This window comes from Capra hircus, chromosome 15 (assembly GCF_001704415.2).
Source record: "Capra hircus breed San Clemente chromosome 15, ASM170441v1, whole genome shotgun sequence".
Taxonomy (NCBI): Eukaryota; Metazoa; Chordata; class Mammalia; order Artiodactyla; family Bovidae; genus Capra; species Capra hircus.
The window spans coordinates 9,518,432-9,539,769 of NC_030822.1; the positions used below are offsets into that span (position 1 = coordinate 9,518,432).

The window sequence follows — 21,338 nt, forward strand, 5'->3', positions numbered from 1 at the left end:
GTCTACCGGAGACTGGACCTTTGGGAAGTAACTGGATTTAGATGAGGGGTCATGAGGTTGGGGGCCTTCCCTGATGGTTCAGCAGTAAAGGATTCACCTGTCAATGCAGGAGATTCAGGTTCAATCGCTGGGTAGGGAAAATCTCCTGGAGAAGGAAATGGCAACCCACTCCAGTATTCTTTTCTGGGAAATCCCATGTACAGAGGAGCTTGGCAGGCTACAGTCCATGCGGCTGCAAAAGAGTCAAACACGACGGAGCGACTAAACGACATCGTGAGAATGGGGCCCTCATGGTGGGACTGGTGCTCTCGTAAGCTTAAGGAGGTACCAGAGAGCTTGTCTTCTCTTTTGCTCTGCCATGAGAGGGAGGAGGAAGATATAACTGTCTGCAAGCCAGAAAGAGAGGTCCCACTAGAAACCCAACCACGCTGGCACTCTGATTTTGGATTCCAGCCTTCAGAACTGTGAGAAAATAAGCCTTGGTTGTTTAAGTCACCAGTTTATGGCATTTTGTGATGGCAGCCCAAGCTAAGACAAGCTGGGAAAGATGGAGCACAGGAGGAGAAGGTGGCAACACAGGACAAGATGGTTCAGACAGCATCACCGACTCAATGGACTGAGTTTGAGCAAGCTCCGGGAGACAGTGAAGGACAGGGAAGCCTGGCATGCTGCAGTCCATGGAGTCACAAAGAGTCTGACACGACTTAATGACTGAACAACAAAAAGCTAAGGCAGATTTGCCAATCAAATATTGGAAAATTAAAATCAGGTCCAGAAAATAAACCTTAGTAACTTCATCATTATTCAGATGATGGCAAACTCAATGGCCAGGAAATGACTCTGCTATTTCATACTGGAAAACGATAGTCTATAAGAGACAATTGGAAAAAGTTCAACTTGATTATTCATCAAAATAGTGGCAGTATTAACCATGGGGGAAAAGAAGTCAGCTTGACTAATCTCTTTTATTGCAGTCCCAGCAACTGTAAAATAAACATTAATGACAAAGGTTTAATTTTGTCTATGAAGATGAAAAAAATCTAACTGAAGCTCCCTTTCTGTTCTTATTTCCACTGATGGTCACAGCACTGTTTAGCTAAAGGCAGTGGATAGAGGTCTTTCACTAGAACTGGATTATGAAATTTTTTTTGCACATCCCAAACACTGTTGACACAGTCTGCCAGGAGAACAATTTAACAAATCTAAGAAAATTAAATATATGCATTTGCATGTTCACCCTCTGCAAGAATGTCTGCAGTAGTAAAAATATGGAAACAATCTAAATGTCCATCATTAGGGAACTGCTTAAATAAACTACAGAACATCCATACAACCCAACACTATGCATGCTTAAGAGAGAAAAGGGTAGCCTTCTATTTCTGATATGGACAGATGTCTAAGTCTTCTGAAGTGAATAAAAGCTAACAGTGAGACCAAATGTTCCTAGTCTCGTATTTTTTAAAAAAACAAACAAAAAAACTGTGTGTTTGCAAATGCACAGAAACTTTAGGGAAGAATACACAAATAATTCTAGTTGTTTCCAGAAGAGAGACTATGGGTAGTCATGAAATTCTAACTTTTCATTTTATAACAAACTAAATAGTGCAAAAAACTTTCAATTATCATATATTTTATAGTCTTTAGTTCAATTTAAAACCAAAAAATTTTAAAGAAAATTTTTAATGAGTATTTGTTTTACAAATAAAATTATAGAAATATTTTTCTTTATGTTAGTAGCAACGTTTAGCGCTGTAGAAAAGAGAAGAGGGTTTAGAATCTGATCTGAGCTTGAGTTCACACTCTGCCACTTCCTACCTGCATGGCCTCAGGCAAATAATTTAACCACATTCTTTCTAAAATTTTTTAATAAAAGATCAGTACCACATTTTCCTGAGTCTGTATGATGATAAAATGAGATAATGAATATGAAAACATTTGGTAAAGGGTTCAGTGAATTACAGACATTAAATGGTTTTTATTACAATGAAAGTTACCTGGTGATATCCTAAATTATGAGTCACTTCCATGTATGACTATAAAAAATGCAAACTCTATTAAGGCAAGGACTTTATCTCCCTCACAGCTGCATTTCAATTTCCTAACACAAAAAGCATCCAAGCATGTACTGAATGAGTGACCCAAGTGTGCCAAGAGCAGTGATGGACACACGAAAAGCACTCGGCAAATACTTGCTCCCATAAAAACTTCCCTGACTCCACCTGACCACTGCTGTCATGTACTGCTCTCTTACGTTCTATCTAAAGATTAACTACCCATCTCAATTCCCCCCCAAACAATCAGACTGAAGGTGGAAAGGCTTGACCTTTGGGGACAGAGCCTCTTGCCAGTCACCTGATTTTAACTGAAATAACTAAGTTCCTCAGAGAGGAAATGAAGGCTGAAAACGTTAGGAAATATATAAGTGAGTTCTTTTCAAGTGAGACTCATGAAGTAGTTACTACTGACTAAGCAAACGTGGGAAGCACAACAGTGTGAATTCCAAGTAGTATGTCTTGAAAGCAAAATATAAAGCGACTTACCTACATTTATACAATATTCAATTAACTCAAGTAATGCCGCAGGGGCTTCCCCAGTGGCTCAGGACACAGTAAAGAATCTGCCTGCAATGCAGGAGACCCAGGGTTGACCCCTGAGCTGGGAAGATCCTCTGGAGGAGGAAATGGCAGCCCAGTTCAGTATTCTTGCCTGACAAATCCATGGACAGAGGAGCTTGGCAGGCTACATTTCACAGAGCTGCAAGAACCTGGACACGACTGAGCAGCTATGCACACACACAAATGTCACAATCTCAAATATGAGCTCGAGTGTACCATAAGGTTGGGGAAGCAAGATATCCAAAATAGCCAAGAGGAGAGCAGATTATCTGAGGCACCATTTTACAATTCTGGGTTAGACATTCCATGTGCTTGAAAAATTCTTAGGCTGTCCAGACCTCGCACTGGTAATGGGGAGAATGAGTGAATTAGCTTGCTTCCTTTAAAGTAAATGCACCTCCCTCCTCCAGACTATTAAAGCAATGGTGGCCCTTCAGTATGCCCATATGAGATGAGGGAGCTAATACAGGAGTAATCACTGCTTGCACACACAGACATGCCTACACTCTCTCTTTCACTTCTTCAGTGTTTCCTGAGTGTGCATCATGTGTCAGCGCACTGTTTTAAGCACTGGGTTACTTCACTGAACAAAGCTGTTGCCTTCACAGAGCTTATTATGTTCTTACAGAGAGACATGCAATAAAGTGTATGTTACAATATAGTGCCAGCGATAAATACAATGAAGAAACATACAGAAGACAGAGCGAGGAAAGAGATGCTGTTTTAGACAGTCTGGTCAGAAATGGGGGACATGAGAACAGAGGCCTGAAAGAAGAGAAAGGATGAGCCATGTTGATGTCTGCAGAAAAGTGTTTCACGTAGAGGAAGGAGCAAAGGCAAAGGTCTTGGTCAACCCAAAACAAGTGAACTTGGTACTCTGAAAACCAGCTGAAGGCCAGTATGACTGAACACAGCACACAAGGAAAGTAGCATCAGGGCAGAGAGGTGGCCAAGAGCCAGGTCCCAGATCCTGCAGGGCCTACAGGTCCTGGTGAAAACTAGGTTTTAGTGTTAAAGCGTTTAAGTGACGGGAAACCACTGAAGGTTTTCTGAGACTCTTTGCTTCCCTTCCTCCAAGACTCCTCAAGGAGTGGCATGACCAAAACTTTTGCTTTTTAAAAGATCACTTTGGTTGCTCTGGGGAGAACAGACTCTATGCAGCAAACAGAGACACAAGCAGACCTATTAGGCGGTTACTGCAGAGGTTCAGGAGAAGACGATCGCCTGGACTAGGCTTGGGAAAGCAGCGGTGGAATGACCCGGCAGGATTCAGAATGCATTTTGGAAGTTTACAGGTTGCCGATAGACTGGGTATGAGATGTGAGAGGAAAGAGTTAAGGACAATACCAAGATTTGGGGGCATGAACCATCTGGTAACAGGTGTGGTGGGGCGGGAAATCCAGAGTTCAATTTAGCACAGGATACACGCATGGTGTCTACTCGACAGTCAGGTGGAGAGGCTGAGTAGGCAGCTGGCTGCACGAACTGGAGCTCAGGGTGAGACTGCAGATACAACACTGTATGCCATGAGACGGCATCAGATCATCTGGTGGGCACACGCACAGAGGGAAGAAATGGGGCACTCCAATATTTAAGACTAACAAACCAAAAAAGTTTAAATATTTAAAACTAATAAACCAAATTCAGCAGAAAAGAATGAGAGCTTGTGGCAGGGATTTAGAAGGAAAACCAGGAATATACATTCCGAAAGTCACGTAAAAAAAATAGTTTGATGAAGTCTGAGGATAACTGCTGGGCTGCTAAGAGGTTCAGAAAGATGCCTCTGAACTGAGCACTGAAAGTGGCAATATGGAAGGCCCTGGGAATTTTGACAAGAGTGGTGCGGATGAAGGACTGATTGGAATGGGTTTAAAAGAGACTCGTGTGACGAGGAAGGGAGTCTGGAAGCGGACAAGTCTGCTGGTAGAGGGATTCCCCTTGCTCTTGCCCCCGTGGAGCACAGCTGAGATGCAGGCCCTGCCCACACCCAGCTCCCTACACCGCAGAGTGCAAAGCTGTTCTAATTTTTGACCTGACTTGCTGGCAAGTCCTCTTACTGCTGGCTGTCAGAGAGCCTTCTGTTCACTTCCACCAGCGCTGCTTTTCAACTGCAACAACTGCTGAACCCCACGGCTGATCTAATCCATCCTCAACAGTGCAGCTGCCAGCTCCCTTCTACTTCACCTCAGCCCTTTCCGATGCTTTTTCTGCTCTTCTTGTTTATCAGTTTCCTGTCGCTTCTTCCTACTTTTAATGACTGAGCAAGTGCTGACCTTTCAGATATGTCAGCGATGAGTGGATGACTTCTCTTGCATACACAGCCTGACCACCACAGAGAGGCATGAGAAATCTCTGAAATTATGGATCTCACCTGTGTACAGCAGGTCTCTGACGGCCTCGGGGCTGGTGCACGGATGGGTTACTTGGACATTTCAAGATCTCCTGAGGCTTCCTTTAGGCTAGTCCCCAGCTGATTTCCACACTAGTTAGTACTGTAAGGCTTCATTCACATAATGGTAAATTTCTAAAAAGTGGGAACCACTTCTCATGCTTCCTTACATCATCCATTCAACAGATACCACTGCAGCCTCTGTGATGACAGTGTGAGAGATACTGGAGCTGCAGAGAAGAATATAGCTACTCCCTTCATTGGAGCATACAGCAGTCTGGTAGGACATTTACAAAAGTAAACATGGAAAAGTGCAAAAGACACAACATGGCCGGGCAAATGCTCTCACAGGGGAATGCAGGATGCTCTGAAAATACCTTGAGAGAACAGCTTATTCCAATCTGCACATCAGAGACGCGTCCCTGACAAACTGATGTTTAAGTTGTGACGAGTGTGAGTTAGGCGGACTGAGACATTTGCAGGGAAGACCATGTCCAAAGGCCCAGGAGTAAGTGAGAGCAGAGCATATTTGGGGATACTGACAAAACACTTAAGTATGGCTAAGTGTGTTATGTGTGTACCTTCGGAAGTGAGAGTGGGGCCCTCAAGGATGAGCAGAGACAGGCTAGAGCGACGGGAAGGCCAAAATTCAAGACATGTTGACGAACCTCAACCATATTCTGGGGTATGTACTCAACTGTTTTAAAGGTGTTTTTTCTTGGGGAGTAATAATAAGTAGAGGTAGGAGGGCTTCATTCTGTGACTTTATATACTCCCATAACGTCGGGCATTTATTTTTACAATGCCACACATCAATTTTGTAACTTGAATTTTTAAACAAAAAAACAAAGAAGGTTTTAAAAGATTATTCTAATTGTATTGTGGAGAGAATGGACTGGAAGCAGGACAGGACTAGAAGCAGAGAGAGCAGTTAGGAAGTTACAGCAATTAATGAGGCAGTGAGAATTAGAGCAATGGTAGTGGCTACGGAAAGAAACAGGATATAATTAGAAAGTAAAACTGAAAAATGCTGGTAAGGAGGAGGGAGAAATGGGAAGGGACAACTAGACAAGCACTACCTGTTTGTCCGATGGTAGCAGTGGTCACGGCAGATGGCGAACGCGGTGTCTTTCTTTAAGTTTGGGGAAACAGAGCATCACACAGGGGTAGGTGTAAAACAGTTTAGATTTGGTAATAAGAAGTTTGAAGTGCACAGAGGACGTTCAACATGGAGTTAACACAGAAGTCTTGAACTTATAACTCTGGAGAAGAAAATCTGAGTTGTAGAAAGAAAAGTAGATATTCCCAGCATATATATGGTAACTGAAGTCCTGGGAAAGGATGAGATTGCCCAGGTATATGCAAAGAGTAAAAGAGAAGCTTGAAAAAAAAAGGCAAAGGAAGAGCAAGATCTAAAACTGAATTTCTCATAATGTTCAGTGACCCATCTGCACCATAACCTCCTGAGAAGTTTGATTAAAATGTAAAGATCTTGGCTTCACCATCAACCTACTGAATCAGACACTCTCAGCAACCTGGGAATCAGCATCCTAAACAGGCACCTTGGATTATTTCTGTGCATAGTCAAGTTTGAAAGCCAGGATCTAGAAGATAAGCAGAGGTGGAAGAGCCCCCTGTCCCCCAAAAAATGGTTCAAGAAGGAGGGGTGCTCTGCTCACCACCTAGGAAAAAATGAGAATTGTAGCCAATGGAAAAGAACATACCCTTCAAAGCACTGTGGGGTGGTGAAGAAAGGAAGCTGTCAATAAATATTTGTTCAATAAATTATTGGGAGAAGTACTTAAAGCTATGACCAATCTAGACAGCATATTAAAAGGCAGAGACATTACTTTGCCAACAAAAGTCTGTCTAGCCAAAGCTATGGTTTTTCCAGTAGTCATGTATGGATGTGAGAGTTGGACTACAAATGATAAAAGGAAATGAGTCCTGAATATTCATTGGAAGGATCGATGCTGAAGCTCCAATCCTTTGGACACCTGATGGGAAGAACTGACTCACTGTAAAAGATCCTGATGCTGGGAAAGAATGAAGGTGGGAGGAGAAGGGGATGACAGAGGATGAGATGGTTGGATGGCTTCACCGACTAGATGGACATGAGTTTCAGTAAGCTCCGGGAGCTGGTGATGGACAGGGAAGCCTGGTGTGCTTCAGTTCACGGAGTCGCAAACAGTTGGACATGACTAAGTGACTGAACTGAACTTAAAGCTATAATTTATCTGTATATTTCCAAGCTATAACTACTCTCCCGTATAAACACAGTTAATACCTGGGTAATTTACAAGAAGAAAAATAATAGTGGGAAATAGCTTTAAAAAATGCATTGTGTAAGAAACGCTTTGATGTCAACATTGAGGATAAATTCCAAAGATTTGGCAGGTGCCTGGCTAGTTAGTAACTAACTAGCATGACCTCTAGGTCCAAGTAAATCCCTGAAGTGTAAAAACACAGAAACTGCTCTGCGCCAAAAAGATGGGTTCCGTTTTGAAAAGCATTGAAATGAAGTTGTTAGCTCCACAGTACCATACGGATGCTTTCTCCCAGATTAACCAAATCACTTAACATGAGACCAAAATTAAACCACTCCTTCACTTACAAGCTAGTAAAGATCAGTAAATAAAGATTTAGCCAGTTTGTCCAACTAAATATAATAGCTCTTCCTTATGGTATATTATAGTTGCTGAAATAGTTGCTCATCAACTGTTCTTTGCCAAGTTTGCTAGGCTTCAGGGCATTTTGTAGGAAGTCTTATTTGTTCTGAGCAGTTAAAATGATCTGAACTCTGAAGACATTCCCTTGGTAAGAGGCAGAATGATTAAGTGACCCCAAATTAACTCACATCTATTTAGGAACCTTCTCCATCCACCCACCCCCAATTCGAAGTTATCATAAAACATTCTGCAAAGGTAAAGCAAACTGGAAAAGAGAAGACATTTTCTTCATTTGGTTTTATTTTTCTTTATATTCCTTCCTTTGTAGGTGTTAACAACGGTTAAGAGAAACCAAACCACTTCAAACTGCATAAATTGCTCACTTGCACGCTACCACAAATAAATACATCTTTACTTCTTGCTACCACTAAATACCATTCATTAGTGTCTTCAGGTGACTTTCTCTCCTAGGAGTTGTACCATATATTCTTTAAGAATGTTTTCCAAATCTAAAATGCCAAGGGTTGATACTCTAAATTTTTAAGTTTTTAGACTTCCATTTATGAAGACACTATCAGAGGTAATAAACCCTGTGCTAGATGTTCAAATTCTTGATTCAGTAAGTCCACAACTAACTGGTAACTTTTCAAAAATTGATCTGTAAGCTGCTAATTTGGAAAATAAAGCAAAAACTTTTCCAAAGAAGTGATATGACAAGGTGCATGCATGTGTGTGTGCATTCAGTTGCGTCCGACTCTGCAATCCCATGGACAGTAGCCCACCAGGCTCCTCTGTCCATCGAATTTTCCAGACAAGAATACTGGAGTAGATTGCCACTTCCTACTCCAGGGGATCTTCCTGACCCAAGGGTCAAACACTAGAGGTTCTTAGGCTAATTCACAAAAGCTTATTTCACCTTCAATGCTGGTGAATTGCTAGACACTTTAGATTAAAAAAGAAAATAGGGTTGTCTCCATACTAGCAATTAAGCAAAAAGAATTGTCAAAATGAAACAAACAAACAAAAATTTATCTTGAAGTCATACAAAAGATCCACTGCCCTGATTACACTGGAGATCCTCCTATTAATTAGATTATAAAATCTCACACCTCAAGCCCATAGATCACAAGTTAAGAACGCCTGCTTAAAAAAAGTGAGAGAATCTTACTAACTTTCAGGTGCAGGGACATTAGGAGTTCAGAAGTATGCCAAAGCGTGGAGCCTGGAGAAAAGCTGAGGTGGGGAGGAGTGCCTTTTCTTAGAAGTCCTCTGACTACAGTGGGAAATGGACTTAGTACTAGAGCATTTGCTTCACATCCCAGCTCCAGTAACTCCCTGGACAACGGAGTTCAGTGGCTCAGTAAACACAGAGCCTAAAAACATGGACGGTGTGCTTCCTAGACAGAGTGGGGACTGTGGAAAGGAACAATTCCCTGAGTTGCCATGCCAAGGACTAGACACCTGCTGCTACCAGAAGCAGTCCCAGCTTTGACTGTTAGGAAGTCTAATGTTCGCTTCCTAGCCCTGACTGAAAGACTCATTTCAACCCCTCCACAGATCCAGGCCTTCCAATATATATGGCAGGTTTACAACTCTGCAACTTAGGGGTGTCTATCTTTATCATCTAAGGCTTGAAACAGAAAAGCCAAAATAAATGTTATCTTCTTCTGGGAAATACTGCTTACTGTACTTAAAACTTTAACTATAATGGTGGAAAATGTTCCTATCTAAGTCTGTATTTTGGGCAGTTCAGATTTTTAATTCATAAGCACTTCACATTCACTCTGAAAACAATGACCTATTATACCTAATTTGGATAGGTTTAAATATTGGGTGAAGAGTTTCAAAAGGTATTTGCAAAGGTCTGCTATTTCAGTTTGTCCTTACCCCTTTCCCTAACTTTAAAAATGAAATCATGGAGCTCCCTGGTGGCCTTGTGCTTAAGATTTGGGGCTTTCATACTGGGGTTCAATCCCTGGTCAGGGAACTGAGATCCAGGAAGCTGCGTGGCACAGCCAGAATAAACAAATAAAAATGAAATCATACCACTGCTCTCAGCTAATACAACCAAAAACAAATAGAAAGGAGTTTGGCATTTCCGGTAAGACACAAGATATATACTAAATTAGTTGTGTTTCTGAAAGTATGAATAGATCTGAAAAAGTGAAAGTTTGCTCAGTCGTGTCCCAACTCTTTGCGACCCCATGGACTAGTCCATGGAATTCTCCAGGCCTGAATACTGGAGCGGGTAGCTGTTCCCTTCTGCAGGGGATCTTCCCAAACCAGGGATCGAACCAAGGTCTTCCGCATCTGCAATATATGCAAATTCATGTACTAAAGAAATCTTTCAGTTCTTTGATAAATATATCTAAATGTGATAATTAATCTAAATCTAAATTAAGGTTTTGATTCTCCTGCATTCAAATTATGGCCAGAAAAGACAGCATGGGTAAGGCACGCATAACTATCAGAGTGGAACGCAGAGGCTGGCCCTGATGCTCAACTCTCACTTTAGTTACATGGGCTTTCCCCTCAGATTAAATCCAATTTCCCAAAGACAGCATGGGTAAGGCACGCATAACTATCAGAGTGGAACTCAGGGGCTGACCCTGATGCTCAACTCTCACTTTATTTACATGCGCTTTCTCCTCAGATTAAATCAAACTTCCCAGAAAAGACAGCATGGGTAAGGCACGCATAACTATCAGAGTGGAACTCAGGGGCTGACCCTGATGCTCAACTCTCACTTTAGTTACATGCGCTTTCTTCTCAGATTAAATCCAACTTTCCTTCGCTTGGAGAAGGCAATGGCACCCCACTCCAGTACTCTTGCCTGGAAAATCCCATGGATGGAGGAGCCTGGTGGGCTGTAGTCCATGGGGTCGCTAAGAGTCGGACACGACTAAGCGACTTCACTTCACTTCCCCTTCGCTAGCCTCTTACTGTTACACTGTAGTCACCAACTTTACTTCTGGTATAAAATTTTGCAGTTGCCTGAACTTAACATTGTAATGTTATTTAGCAAAGTACTGGACAATTCACTGAAGAGGATCACTAAAAAAAGATGTAGTAAAGAAATCTTGCTTTCCTAACTTTAAGCCTAACTACACATTATAGGGGTGACTTGGAAGAGACCCAGATGATTCTGTAGATTTGCCCCTTTCTCAAGCAAGTTTCTAGTAACTTCCACCCTTCCCCACCAAAACCCGATGTGCAAAAAGAAAGGCTGTATTGAAGAAACAAAAACCGAATCAGATTCAACTTTCCCACTGCAATGTTCAGCATATATTACATTTCTACCAGCTTTCACTTTTCAGATAGGCCAGTTTCTCAGCTGAACAGCAAGACATCAAAATGGGAAGGAGGAGTCAGGCGTCAGGGGTAATAAATAGCTGTGGCCAAAAACAACACTGCAAAAGAGCCAATAGGAGAGAGTTCCCCCAAAAGCAGCAGGAGTGACTTAATTCCACATCCCCCTCCACCAGGGCCTCAGGGAAATCCTTTATTGGGAGACAGAAGGACAGAAGCAACCAGGACTCGCAGGAAAAATTTCCAATCTTCTGTTAGAAATGAATTTGTAAGTGTTGTCTAGGGTGTCTGAAACACACATATGTATTTTAAATCTCACCTAGTATGGCCATGAAAAGGAAATTTTTTTCTAATGCAATAACTTGGGTATAGAGAAACTGCCACCCAGTATAAAGAAGTCAGCCTTTTCTCAGATATACACTGAAAGCCACTCAACCAAAACCAACAATGACTTTTAAACTTCTTTATTCATTCATTATATTTAAGACAAAATTTGCCATCACACGGTGGCTCTAAATGTGAACTTCAGTTTACCCAAACGCAAGCCTGGCATTGTGCTCCTATCACCAAGCATTACATACAACCCGCGACTTTTACAGGACAATGGTTAACACATTTCGGACCAGCAGACCAAATGAAATTGCATGGGGCACGCACATCACTCTGTAAATGTTCCCTGGACTTTACAGGACTGCGCTCAAGTGCTGGTACGTTAAATGTACCGAGTTTCTGCAGCAGAATACACACTCATGCATTCTTCAAGCATCAGCAGCATTCACAAAATAAAGGCCATCAGAAAGTTACGTAAGAAAAGCAGCCTTTCCTCTGAGTAATTCATTCAACCTTCTAAGAAATCACATATCCTCCTTGCGGGGCCGGGTCAAAGGTACTAGGTAAAGAAACTGGGCAAAAAACACTAGGAAGCCAGGGCAGTTTACGGCTGAAAAGATGCAGGCAACGCCACCAGAGGCATCCTCAAGCATTCCTTTGCAAACAGAGTGTGCGTGCGGTTTGTAATAAGCCCCTGCTGACCCGGGTAACGGTCCCAGCTGAAAGCACCCGAGCCTGACACGAACGCCAGCATGTGGGAGAGGAGACGGGGGAAGAAGCATTAGCTGACACTGCCTGGGGGGCCGAAGCTGTCACCTCCTTGGGACTCGCGCACAGCCGGGCGCTGCCACCTGCTTCCTACTTCCTCGGGGAGGGCTGGTGACGCGTGGGCCCGAGAGGCACCAGGGAAGAAATAATGAATCCGGTTCCTAAAGCCAGAGCGCCAGAAAAGGTCCCCAGGGCCCGATCCCCTCACCGCTGGGCGACTCTCCCCGAGCGGCGCGCGACCCCAGGGGTGGAAGGAAGCCTGAGAACTTGCAGACGGCAGAGGCCAGTCAGTCCACTAGCGGGGAATGGATGGGTCAGAGCGCGGGGGTCGCCAGAACCCCGACACCAGGACCGTGGGAAGGTAAGCAGGGGGCGGAGCCGCGCGGAGCCTAATACCCAGGGGCCGGGCCGGTCTGGGGAATCTTCTCCCCCCGGGCGAGGGCAGGCGGAGAGGGGCACCCTGGCCGCTACCTGCTGCTGGATCTTCCCGTCCTCCGTGACGACCCAGTGCGTGGTGGCGAAGGCCCCTCGAGCTGCTACACTCAGCAAGGCGGACAGGCTGAGGAACCAGCCTGGACTAGAGCACGGCGGCAGCTCGCACCGGCCGCGGACCCCTACTGCCACCGCCATCTTGCCCCCCCCGGCCCGGGGACTCGCACCGGAAGCGGAAGTGAGCCCTTGCCGTTCGCCATCTTGGGGAGGTCGACGCTAGAGGAGGAGGAGCCGAGGTGGTGCCGCCGGCTGACAAGCGGCTTCCTCCGCCTCTGTTTGGGCGAAGCGGAAGCGATGCCTTCGGCCCTGTCCCTGTTTGGCTTCAGGTCGGAGACGGCTTTTTTGTTATTGTTTTCTTGTGGTGCGAGATACGATCTTGTAGCGTGGGAACCAGAGGGAGAGAAAAGTAGTGTTCCAGTTGGAGCCTCAGCAAAAATGAGAGGACTCAGAGCATATATGTATTACTACTTTTAAAAAAAGATTATTTTTATTTGTTTCGAATGGTTGGGAAATAAAAGGTATGCTTTTGAAACACCTAAGGGAAGGGATAGGTTCTCTTTAATTCTGAAAATTTCACAATAGGGGGAGCTTCACAATTGGGAAGATTGTTAGTCTAGGACAGCGCTGTTCAGTAGAAACGTGAAAACATAACGCGAGCCGTGAGCCACAACATAATTTTTTTTTAAAAGTTGGAGATAACCAACGTCTTATTTAACCCACTATATGCAGTATATTATTAGTTCATTGTGAAATCTATAGAAACTACTGAACTATTTATTTTTGTATCTTGTCTTTGAAATCGGTATGTGTTTTATATCTATCAGTTCAGTTCAGTCGCTCAGTCCTTTCCGACTTTGCGACCCCAATGGACTGCAGCACGTCAGGCCTCCCTGTGCATCACCAACTCCAGGAGTTTACCCAAACTCACGTACATTAAGTTGCTGATGCCATCCAACCATCTCATCTTCTGTCGTCCCCCTCTCCTCCTGCCCTCAATCTTTCCCAGCATCAGGGTCTTTTCAGATGAGTCAGCTCTTCACATCAGGTGGCCAAAGTATTGGAGTTTCATCTTCAACATCAGTCCTTCCAATGAACACCCAGGACTGATCTCCTTTAGGACGGACTGGTTGGATCTCCTTGCAGTCCAGGGGACTCTCAGGAGTCTTCTCCAACACCACAGTTCAAAAGCATCAATTCTTCTGTGCTCAGCTTTCTTTACAGTCCAACTCTCACATCCATACATGACCACTGGAAAAACCGTAGCCTTGACTAGACAGACCTTTGTTGATAAAGTATTGTCTTTGCTTTTTAATATGCTGTCTAGGTTGGTCATAACTTTCCTTCCAAGGAGTAAGTGTCTTTAAATTTCATGGCTGCAGTCACCACCTGCAGTGATTTTGGAGCCCCCCCCCCCCAAATAAAGTCAGCCACTGTTTCCCCGTCTATTTGCCATGAAGTGATGGACCGGATGCCATGATCTTAGTTTTCTGAATGACACCTATCAGCTCATCTAAATTCGGACTGGCCAGATTTTGGGAGCTCAATAGCCCCACGTGTCTAGTGGCTACCTTACTGAACATCATGGGTGTAGATCTGGAGACTGGCAGCACTGGCATCACCTGGGAGCGTATTAAAAAAGCGCATTCTTGGCTCTTATCTATGTCTCCAGCAGGTTTTCCCCTTTAACATGAACCCCACATGACTGGTATGTACATAAAAGTTTGAGAAGCACTTCCTTCTGGTGAACCAACCTGTGGGCCAAGTGGACTACCCTGATTCCAGTATTCTTGCCTGGAGAATCCCATGTGGACAGAGGAGCCTGGTGGGCTACAGTCTATGGGGTCGCAAAGAATCAGACACGATTTAGTGACTGAACAACAACGATCATTGGGGAGTCATATTAGAATTCTGCCTGTCGTTCTGACTGCCAAGTCCCACTCGTCTAGTCCTACTGAACTATGTTTTGAGCGTCACAGTAACCCTTAAAAGTGCTTTTGCTCGTCTTATTCCCTGCCTTTAGAAACAAGATGGGCAAAAAGCATCTTTCCTTGCTCTTAAAAAAAAAATATATATATATATATATATATAAAATTTAAGGTACAGGTTAAATCCTGGATTGTAGAAAAAAATCCGTCAACTGCTATTTGCTTCCTCTGAATTCTGTAACACGAATGTGACAATATCAGGTTTCTTTATGATACTACTTTGTACATTTTGAACAGCTAAACTCTCGAGCAGTTCTTCCTTCAGCCAGCTAGACTGGAAGTATCTGAGGGCAGTATAAGAAATGTGTTTTTATTTTTATCTTCCATAAAGCTTGATACTTAAGTGGTTAGTTTATTTCATTTTTATACTCCCCAAAAGGTAGCTTTCCCATTTTATGTGAATAAAGCAATGAAAAATTCTAACTCAAATAAAACTGTTGCTGCCAATTTTTGACATCCAAATAGAACACTTGTGTGCATGCTCAGTTGCTCCAGACTGGTATGTACATAAAAGTCTGAGAAGCCCTTCCTTGGGACCGACTCTTGGGACCCCATGAACTGTAGCCCACCAGGCTCCCCTGTCCATGGGACTCTCTAAGCAAGAATACTAGAGTGGGTTGCCATGCCTTCCTCCAGGGGATCTTCCCAACCCAGGGATTGAACCCTCCTCTTATATGTCTCCTGCATTGGCAGGTGAATTCTTTACTACTAGTGCCACCTGGGAAGCCCAGATCACTTGCTACCTGTCTTTTTATTCTAAGACTTGATATTTCTTTTTACATTTTAAGCACATATTTGTTCTTTATGGTTAGATAAAACCTTTGGAAATATAAGATGGTAGTTATCAAAATTGCTAATAATCTGTAAATTGTGATTCAATTCTTAGTTGAACAAATGATAGGAAAGCTCATAACTGTATGTAATTTGGCTTTTCAACATAAAATATTTTAGCAAATATGCCCTTTATCACGATCATAAATTATAGACTTTTTAAGCTGAGACTTGGACAGTGGTAAAATGATCTTGCTGGATTATTCATTTCCTCCCTGGGGCCACTTTATCTGAATGTTGCAAAGGATCTGTACTTTTCTATTTCTTAGAGAAAATACTTAAGCTATAAATATGCCTGAGAGAGTTATTATAACACCCTGGTTTAAATTCTGCTGATTATCTTTTGCTTCATGGTGAACCAACGTAAATCTTTGTGGCATAAATTTTAAGCTTTAGACCATGATTTATTATATTTCATAGGTTTTTTGGCTGGACTCAGCTGGTAGTTCTGCTCCTCCTGCTGTTAGTTGGGGGTCACTCATGAGGCTACATTCAGCTGGGACCTCGGCTGGGGCTGGTATGTTCCCAAATGCTTCCACTCATGTCTAGTGCTCACCTGGAATAACTGAAATGGCTAGGGTTGTCCAGGCCTCTGTCTCTCAGTCCCAGTAGTGACAGAGATTTCTTACATGGGGGGCTCAAGGCTCCCAAAGAGTGAAAGTAGAAGCTCCTTGAGGGCCAGCCCCAGAACTGGCAAAGGGTCACTTCTGCATTCTATTGATCAAAGAAGGTAACAAGGCTAGCCCAGATTTAAGGGGAAATGGAAATAGACTCATCTTGATAAGTGAAGCAGCATGTTTGGTCAGGAATAGAAGGAACTATTGGCAGCCTGCTACTGCTGCTGCTAAGTCGCTTGTCGTGTCTGACTCTGTGACCCCATAGACGGCAGCCCACCAGGCTCCCCCGTCCTTGGGATTCTCCAAGCAAGAGTACTGGAGTGGGTTGCCATTTCCTTCTCCAGTACATGAAAGTGAAAGTGAAGTTGCTCAGTCGTGTCCGACTCTTTTGCAACTCCATGGACTGCAGCCTACTACGTGTAGTTAATTCCTTTAGTGATTTTGAATTGGTGCAGGTTGAAAGGGTGAATTTCTGTACTAGGAAGGGAGGCTAGTCACAGAGGAAGGGCTATATAGGTATATCTCCCAACAGCTGTATGCAAAGTGAAGAGGAGTTTCAACAGGGAGACAGAGGATACCTAAGTAGTAGTTTCACTAGAAATTATGAAATACAGTAATTTCATTTAGAAATAGTCAGGGAGTCTGAAGCACAGGGACTACTTTGGATGAGACCAAGTGTCAAATCAGCTCCGGATTCTAACTCACAGTGACACCAGGGCTGCTCTGAGCATATCGTGATGGTCAGCCTCGAAAGAATTTTCCTGACGCAAACGTAAAAAGTCGCACAGAAAACCCCCAGATGCTGAAAAGACAGCATATGGAATAGGATAAAATATTTGCAAATGATGTGACAATGATGGGACAGACAAGGGCTTAATTTCCAAAATATATAAACAACCCATACAAACAAAACAACAAAAAAACAAACAACCCAATCAAAAAATGGGCAGACAACCTTAATGGACATTTCTCCACAGAAGACACATGGATGGCCAGTGGGCAAGTGAAAAGATGCTCTACATCATTAATTATCAGAAAAATGCAAATCAGAACTACAGTGGGGTACCACCTCACACCAACAGAATGGCTGCCATTAAAATGCCTACAAACAACAAATGCTGGAGAGGGTATGAAGAAAAGGGAACCCTCCTACACTGTTGGTGGGAATAATAGTTGGTACAGCCACTAGGGAAAACAGTATGGGGTTCAGATAACTAAAAACAGGACTTTTTTAATGCTATGATCTAGCAATCCCTCTCCTGGGAATATACCTGGACAAAACTATAATTAAAAAGATACACGCCTCCCCACCCCATGGCAGCACTGTTCACAATAGCCAAAACATGGCAACAACCTAAATGTCCGTCAACATATGAATGGATAAAGAAGATGTGGTATAGATATACAGTGGAATATTACTCAGCCATGAAGAGAACAAAACGATGCCATCTGCAGTAGTAACATGGATGCAACTAGAGATGATCATACCAAGTGTAGTTGTCAGTAGGAGAAAGATAAATACCATACAATATTACTTACATATGGAATCTAAAATATGGCACCAAAGAGCTTATATGCAAAACAGAAACAGAGACACAGAGAACAGACTTGTAGTTGCCAGAGGGGTGGCAGGGAGGGAGAGGGATGGACTGAGAGTTTGGGGTTGGTAGATGCAAACTATTACATTCAGAATGGATAAACAGTAAGGTCCTAATATATAGCACAGAGAGCTGTTCTCAATATCCTGTGGTAAACCATAATGGAAAAGAATATAAAAAAGAGTGTATATATATATATATATATATATATATATATAACTGAGTCACTTTGCTGTATAGCAGAGATAGGCACAACATTGTAAATCAACTACAATTTAAAGTAAAGAATTTTCTTGATACAGACTTATCAGCCATTAATTTATCCAAATCCTTGCAGCTGTTAATACATTTGGGAATGAGAGTTTCTGTGGAGTGATTGTATTGTGACTGTTCAGTCTCTAAGTAACTAAAGGTCATATCCACCCCCGCCCCCAGTTTTTACTCCCTCACATATACTCAACTTTCAGTATCCTGATTTTATGATTGAATCTGGGCTTCCCTGGTAGCTCAGCTGGTAAAGAACCCACCTGTAATGCAGGAGGCCCAGGTTCGATTCCTGGGTTGGGAAGGTCCCCTGGAGAAGGGATAGGCTACCCACTCCAGTATTCTTGGGCTTTTCTTGTGGCTCAGCTGGTAAAGAATCCGCCTGCAATGAGGGAGACCTGGGTTCAATCCCTAGGTTGGGAAGATCCCCTGGAAGAGGGCATAGCAACCCACTTCAGTATTCTTGCCTGGAGAATCCATGGAAAGAAGAGCCTGGCGGGCTATATAGTTTCAGTCCAGTTCCAGTTCAGTCAGTTTTGTCTGACTCTTTGCGACCCCATGAACCACAGCACACCAGGCCTCTCTGTCCATCACCAACTCCCAGAGTCCACCCAAACCCATGTCCATTGAGTTGGTGATGCCATCCAACCATCTCATCCTCTGTCGTCCCCTTCTCCTCCTGCCCTCGGTCTTTCCCAGCATCAGGGTCTTTTCAAATGAGTCAGCTCTTCACATCAGGTGGCCAAAGTATTGGAGTTTCAGCTTCAACATCAGTCCTACCAGTGAACACCCGGGACTGATCTCCTTTAGGATGGACTGGTTGGATCTCCTTGCAGTCCAAGGGACTCTCAAGAGTCTTCTCCAACACCACAGTTCAAAAGCATCAATTCTTTGGTGCTCAGCTTTCTTTATAGACCAACTCTCACATCCATACATGACCACTGGAAAAACCATAGCCTTGACTAGACGGACCTTTGTTGACAAAGTAATGTCTCTGCTTTTTAATATGCTGTCTAGGTTGGTCATAACTTTCCTGCCAAGGAGTAAGCGTCTTTTAATTTCATGGCTGCAATCACCATCTGCAGTGATTTTGGAGCCCAGAAAAATAAAGTCAGCCACTGTTTCCCCCATCTATTTGCCATGACGTAATGGGACCAGATGCCATGATCTTAGTTTTCTGAATGTTGAGCTTTAAGCCAACGTTTTCACTCTCTTCTTTCACTTTCATCAAGAGGCTCTTTAGTTCCTCTTCACTTTCTGCTGTAAGGGTGGTGTCATCTGCATACCTGAGCTTATTGATATTTCTCCCGGCAATCTTGATTCCAGCTTGTGCTTCCTCCAGCCCAGCATTTCTCCTGATGTACTCTGCATGTAAGTTAAATAAGCAGGGTGATAATATACAGCCTTGACATACTCCTTTTCCTATTTGGAATCAGTCTGTTTTCATGGGGTTGCAAAGAGTCGGATACGACTGAACGACTAAACACATGATTAAATTCAAGTGAATTCTATTAAAACCATTTAGTGAGTTTGTGTCTTTTGATCTTATCCATCACTATAGCAGCATACTGAGTTTTAGTTGTTTCTTCTAGAGATACCATTCCCTCTTTTATTTGCTTTTCTTGGTTCCAATTCTACTGAACATTATTTCTTGAACACAGATTGGAACTGTATGTAATAGTCTATCTTGGCTTTGTCTCATCTTATTTCAATTATCATCTATGTTGAACAGAATTTTACTTGATTTTATTTGTGGCTATATTAAACATACAACTTCTAGGAATAAATCTAGAGTTTCTTAGGATTTTGATAGATTTCATTTATCTAAGTTTTAGCTTCCATCACACTTGCTATAATTAAATCCCACTTGCTGTTTTCTACACATCAGAACAGAAAATGGGGAGGAAGGATAGTGAGCTGAGGGAGCACTCAGGTGGCCCTGTACCCAGCTTGGGCAGAAAGGCTTCCCATGGGGAGTGAAATCTAGTCTGACCTGAAAAAGGAATGTTAGCCTGGTGAGTGTAGGAGGAAGAATCAGGGAACAAAGATTTTCCAGACAGAGCTGCCTGCCCAGTATCAGAAAGAGCCCCTTGAGTTACTGAAAGTAGTTCACCACAGATGAGTTTAGGGATTCTGGGATTCTGAAGCTAAGCACTGGTATGCTTAAGGCCAGGTGTTCTGCATGTTTTATTGCCTCTATTTCAAATGCCTTTCCTTGAAATCTCCACTAGGCTGGCTCCAAATCATCATCTAGGACTCCGCTCAAATGAATTCCACTAACTTTTTCTAACCATTTCTATGCTAGCTTTGAGACATTCACCTTAAATGCTTCAGGGTCCTCATGACGCTTCTCTCTGAAATCAGCTTATCAGGCTCTGCATAACAGGATGTAAACTCCATGTGAGTTTGCCTATCTTGTTCACCACTATATCCTCAGCATAAAACACTGCCTTCAAGTTACTACTTACTGAATGCTTACCACCATTGTTTTCAGTGCTTTCGGTTATCAGTTAACAAAACGCAAAAACCCTAACCTTTGTGGCTTTCTAGCCACATTATATTTTACCAGGGGGAGACACTAAAAATACAGTATATTTTAAATTATATAATTTTGTTAGAAGTTGGCAAATGCTCCAGAGCACATAGAGTAGGTAAGTGGATTCTGGAGTCTTGGCAGGGAACAAAGCGGGCGTTGTGGTGGTAAACAGGATTCTTTGAGACGACCTTTGAGGAGTTGAGGCGGTGGAATTAGGCAGATACGTGACTAGAAGGAACAGCTAGTGCAGACTGCAAGGTAGGCGCGTGTCTTGGCCTAGCCTGCATGAAGCTACTGGGCAGAGCAGTGGAGGATGAGAGTAGCAGCTGAGGTCAGAAATGTTTGATTTTTATTCTAAAATGAGGAAGGAGTCATGGAACATCTTCAAGGAGAAGAGTGGATGTTTCTTTGTTGCTGTGTTTAGAGCAAGCTATAGAGTCAAGTGTAATAGCTTGGAAATCAATCAGGAGGCTATCATGAAACTCCAGGCAAGAAAGGATGGACATAGACATTTGGCAGTCCTCAGCACGTAGATGGTATCAGAGCCATAGGAATGGATGTGATCACTAAGCAAATTTAGGTAGCTTGTACTGATCCCTCCTTGGTGCTTTTTAACAAAGGCTGGAAAATCTTTTTAATAAAGGAAATCTTTTTAATAAAGTCTGGTAGTCAAATCAAGAAGTTGCTTTACATACTGAGGGAAGAAATTATTCCATTATGTCTGTCAAGTGTCTGATGTTTTGCTTTGATAGAAACAACCCAGTTCTTTTTTCAGAAGGTTATTGGCTTCTAAAAACATATCCAAAAGGCTGAAGATTAAAGATAACTGGCAATACTGAATTCTTTGAATGAAGAGCAGTATTTTGTCCATCTTTGTATTTTCATGGTCTGACACACAGTTTGGCATACAAGAAGCAAGAAATGTTAATGAATAT

At 42.9% G+C, this 21,338-nt stretch overlaps 1 protein-coding gene across 2 annotated transcripts in view; it reads right to left on the reverse strand.

Annotated features, from left to right (window-relative positions):
• Positions 1-12,776, reverse strand: part of TTC17 (tetratricopeptide repeat domain 17) — a 125,614-nt gene extending 112,838 nt beyond the window's left edge. The window contains exon 1 of one of the 2 annotated variants that reach the window (XM_018059224.1): positions 12,552-12,776. In XM_018059224.1, coding sequence (XP_017914713.1) covers positions 12,552-12,710 — 159 coding nt within the window. In that variant the 5' untranslated portion in view covers positions 12,711-12,776. The remainder of the gene's footprint in view (positions 1-12,551) is intronic. The other variant, XM_013969875.2, reaches the window with a different exon arrangement.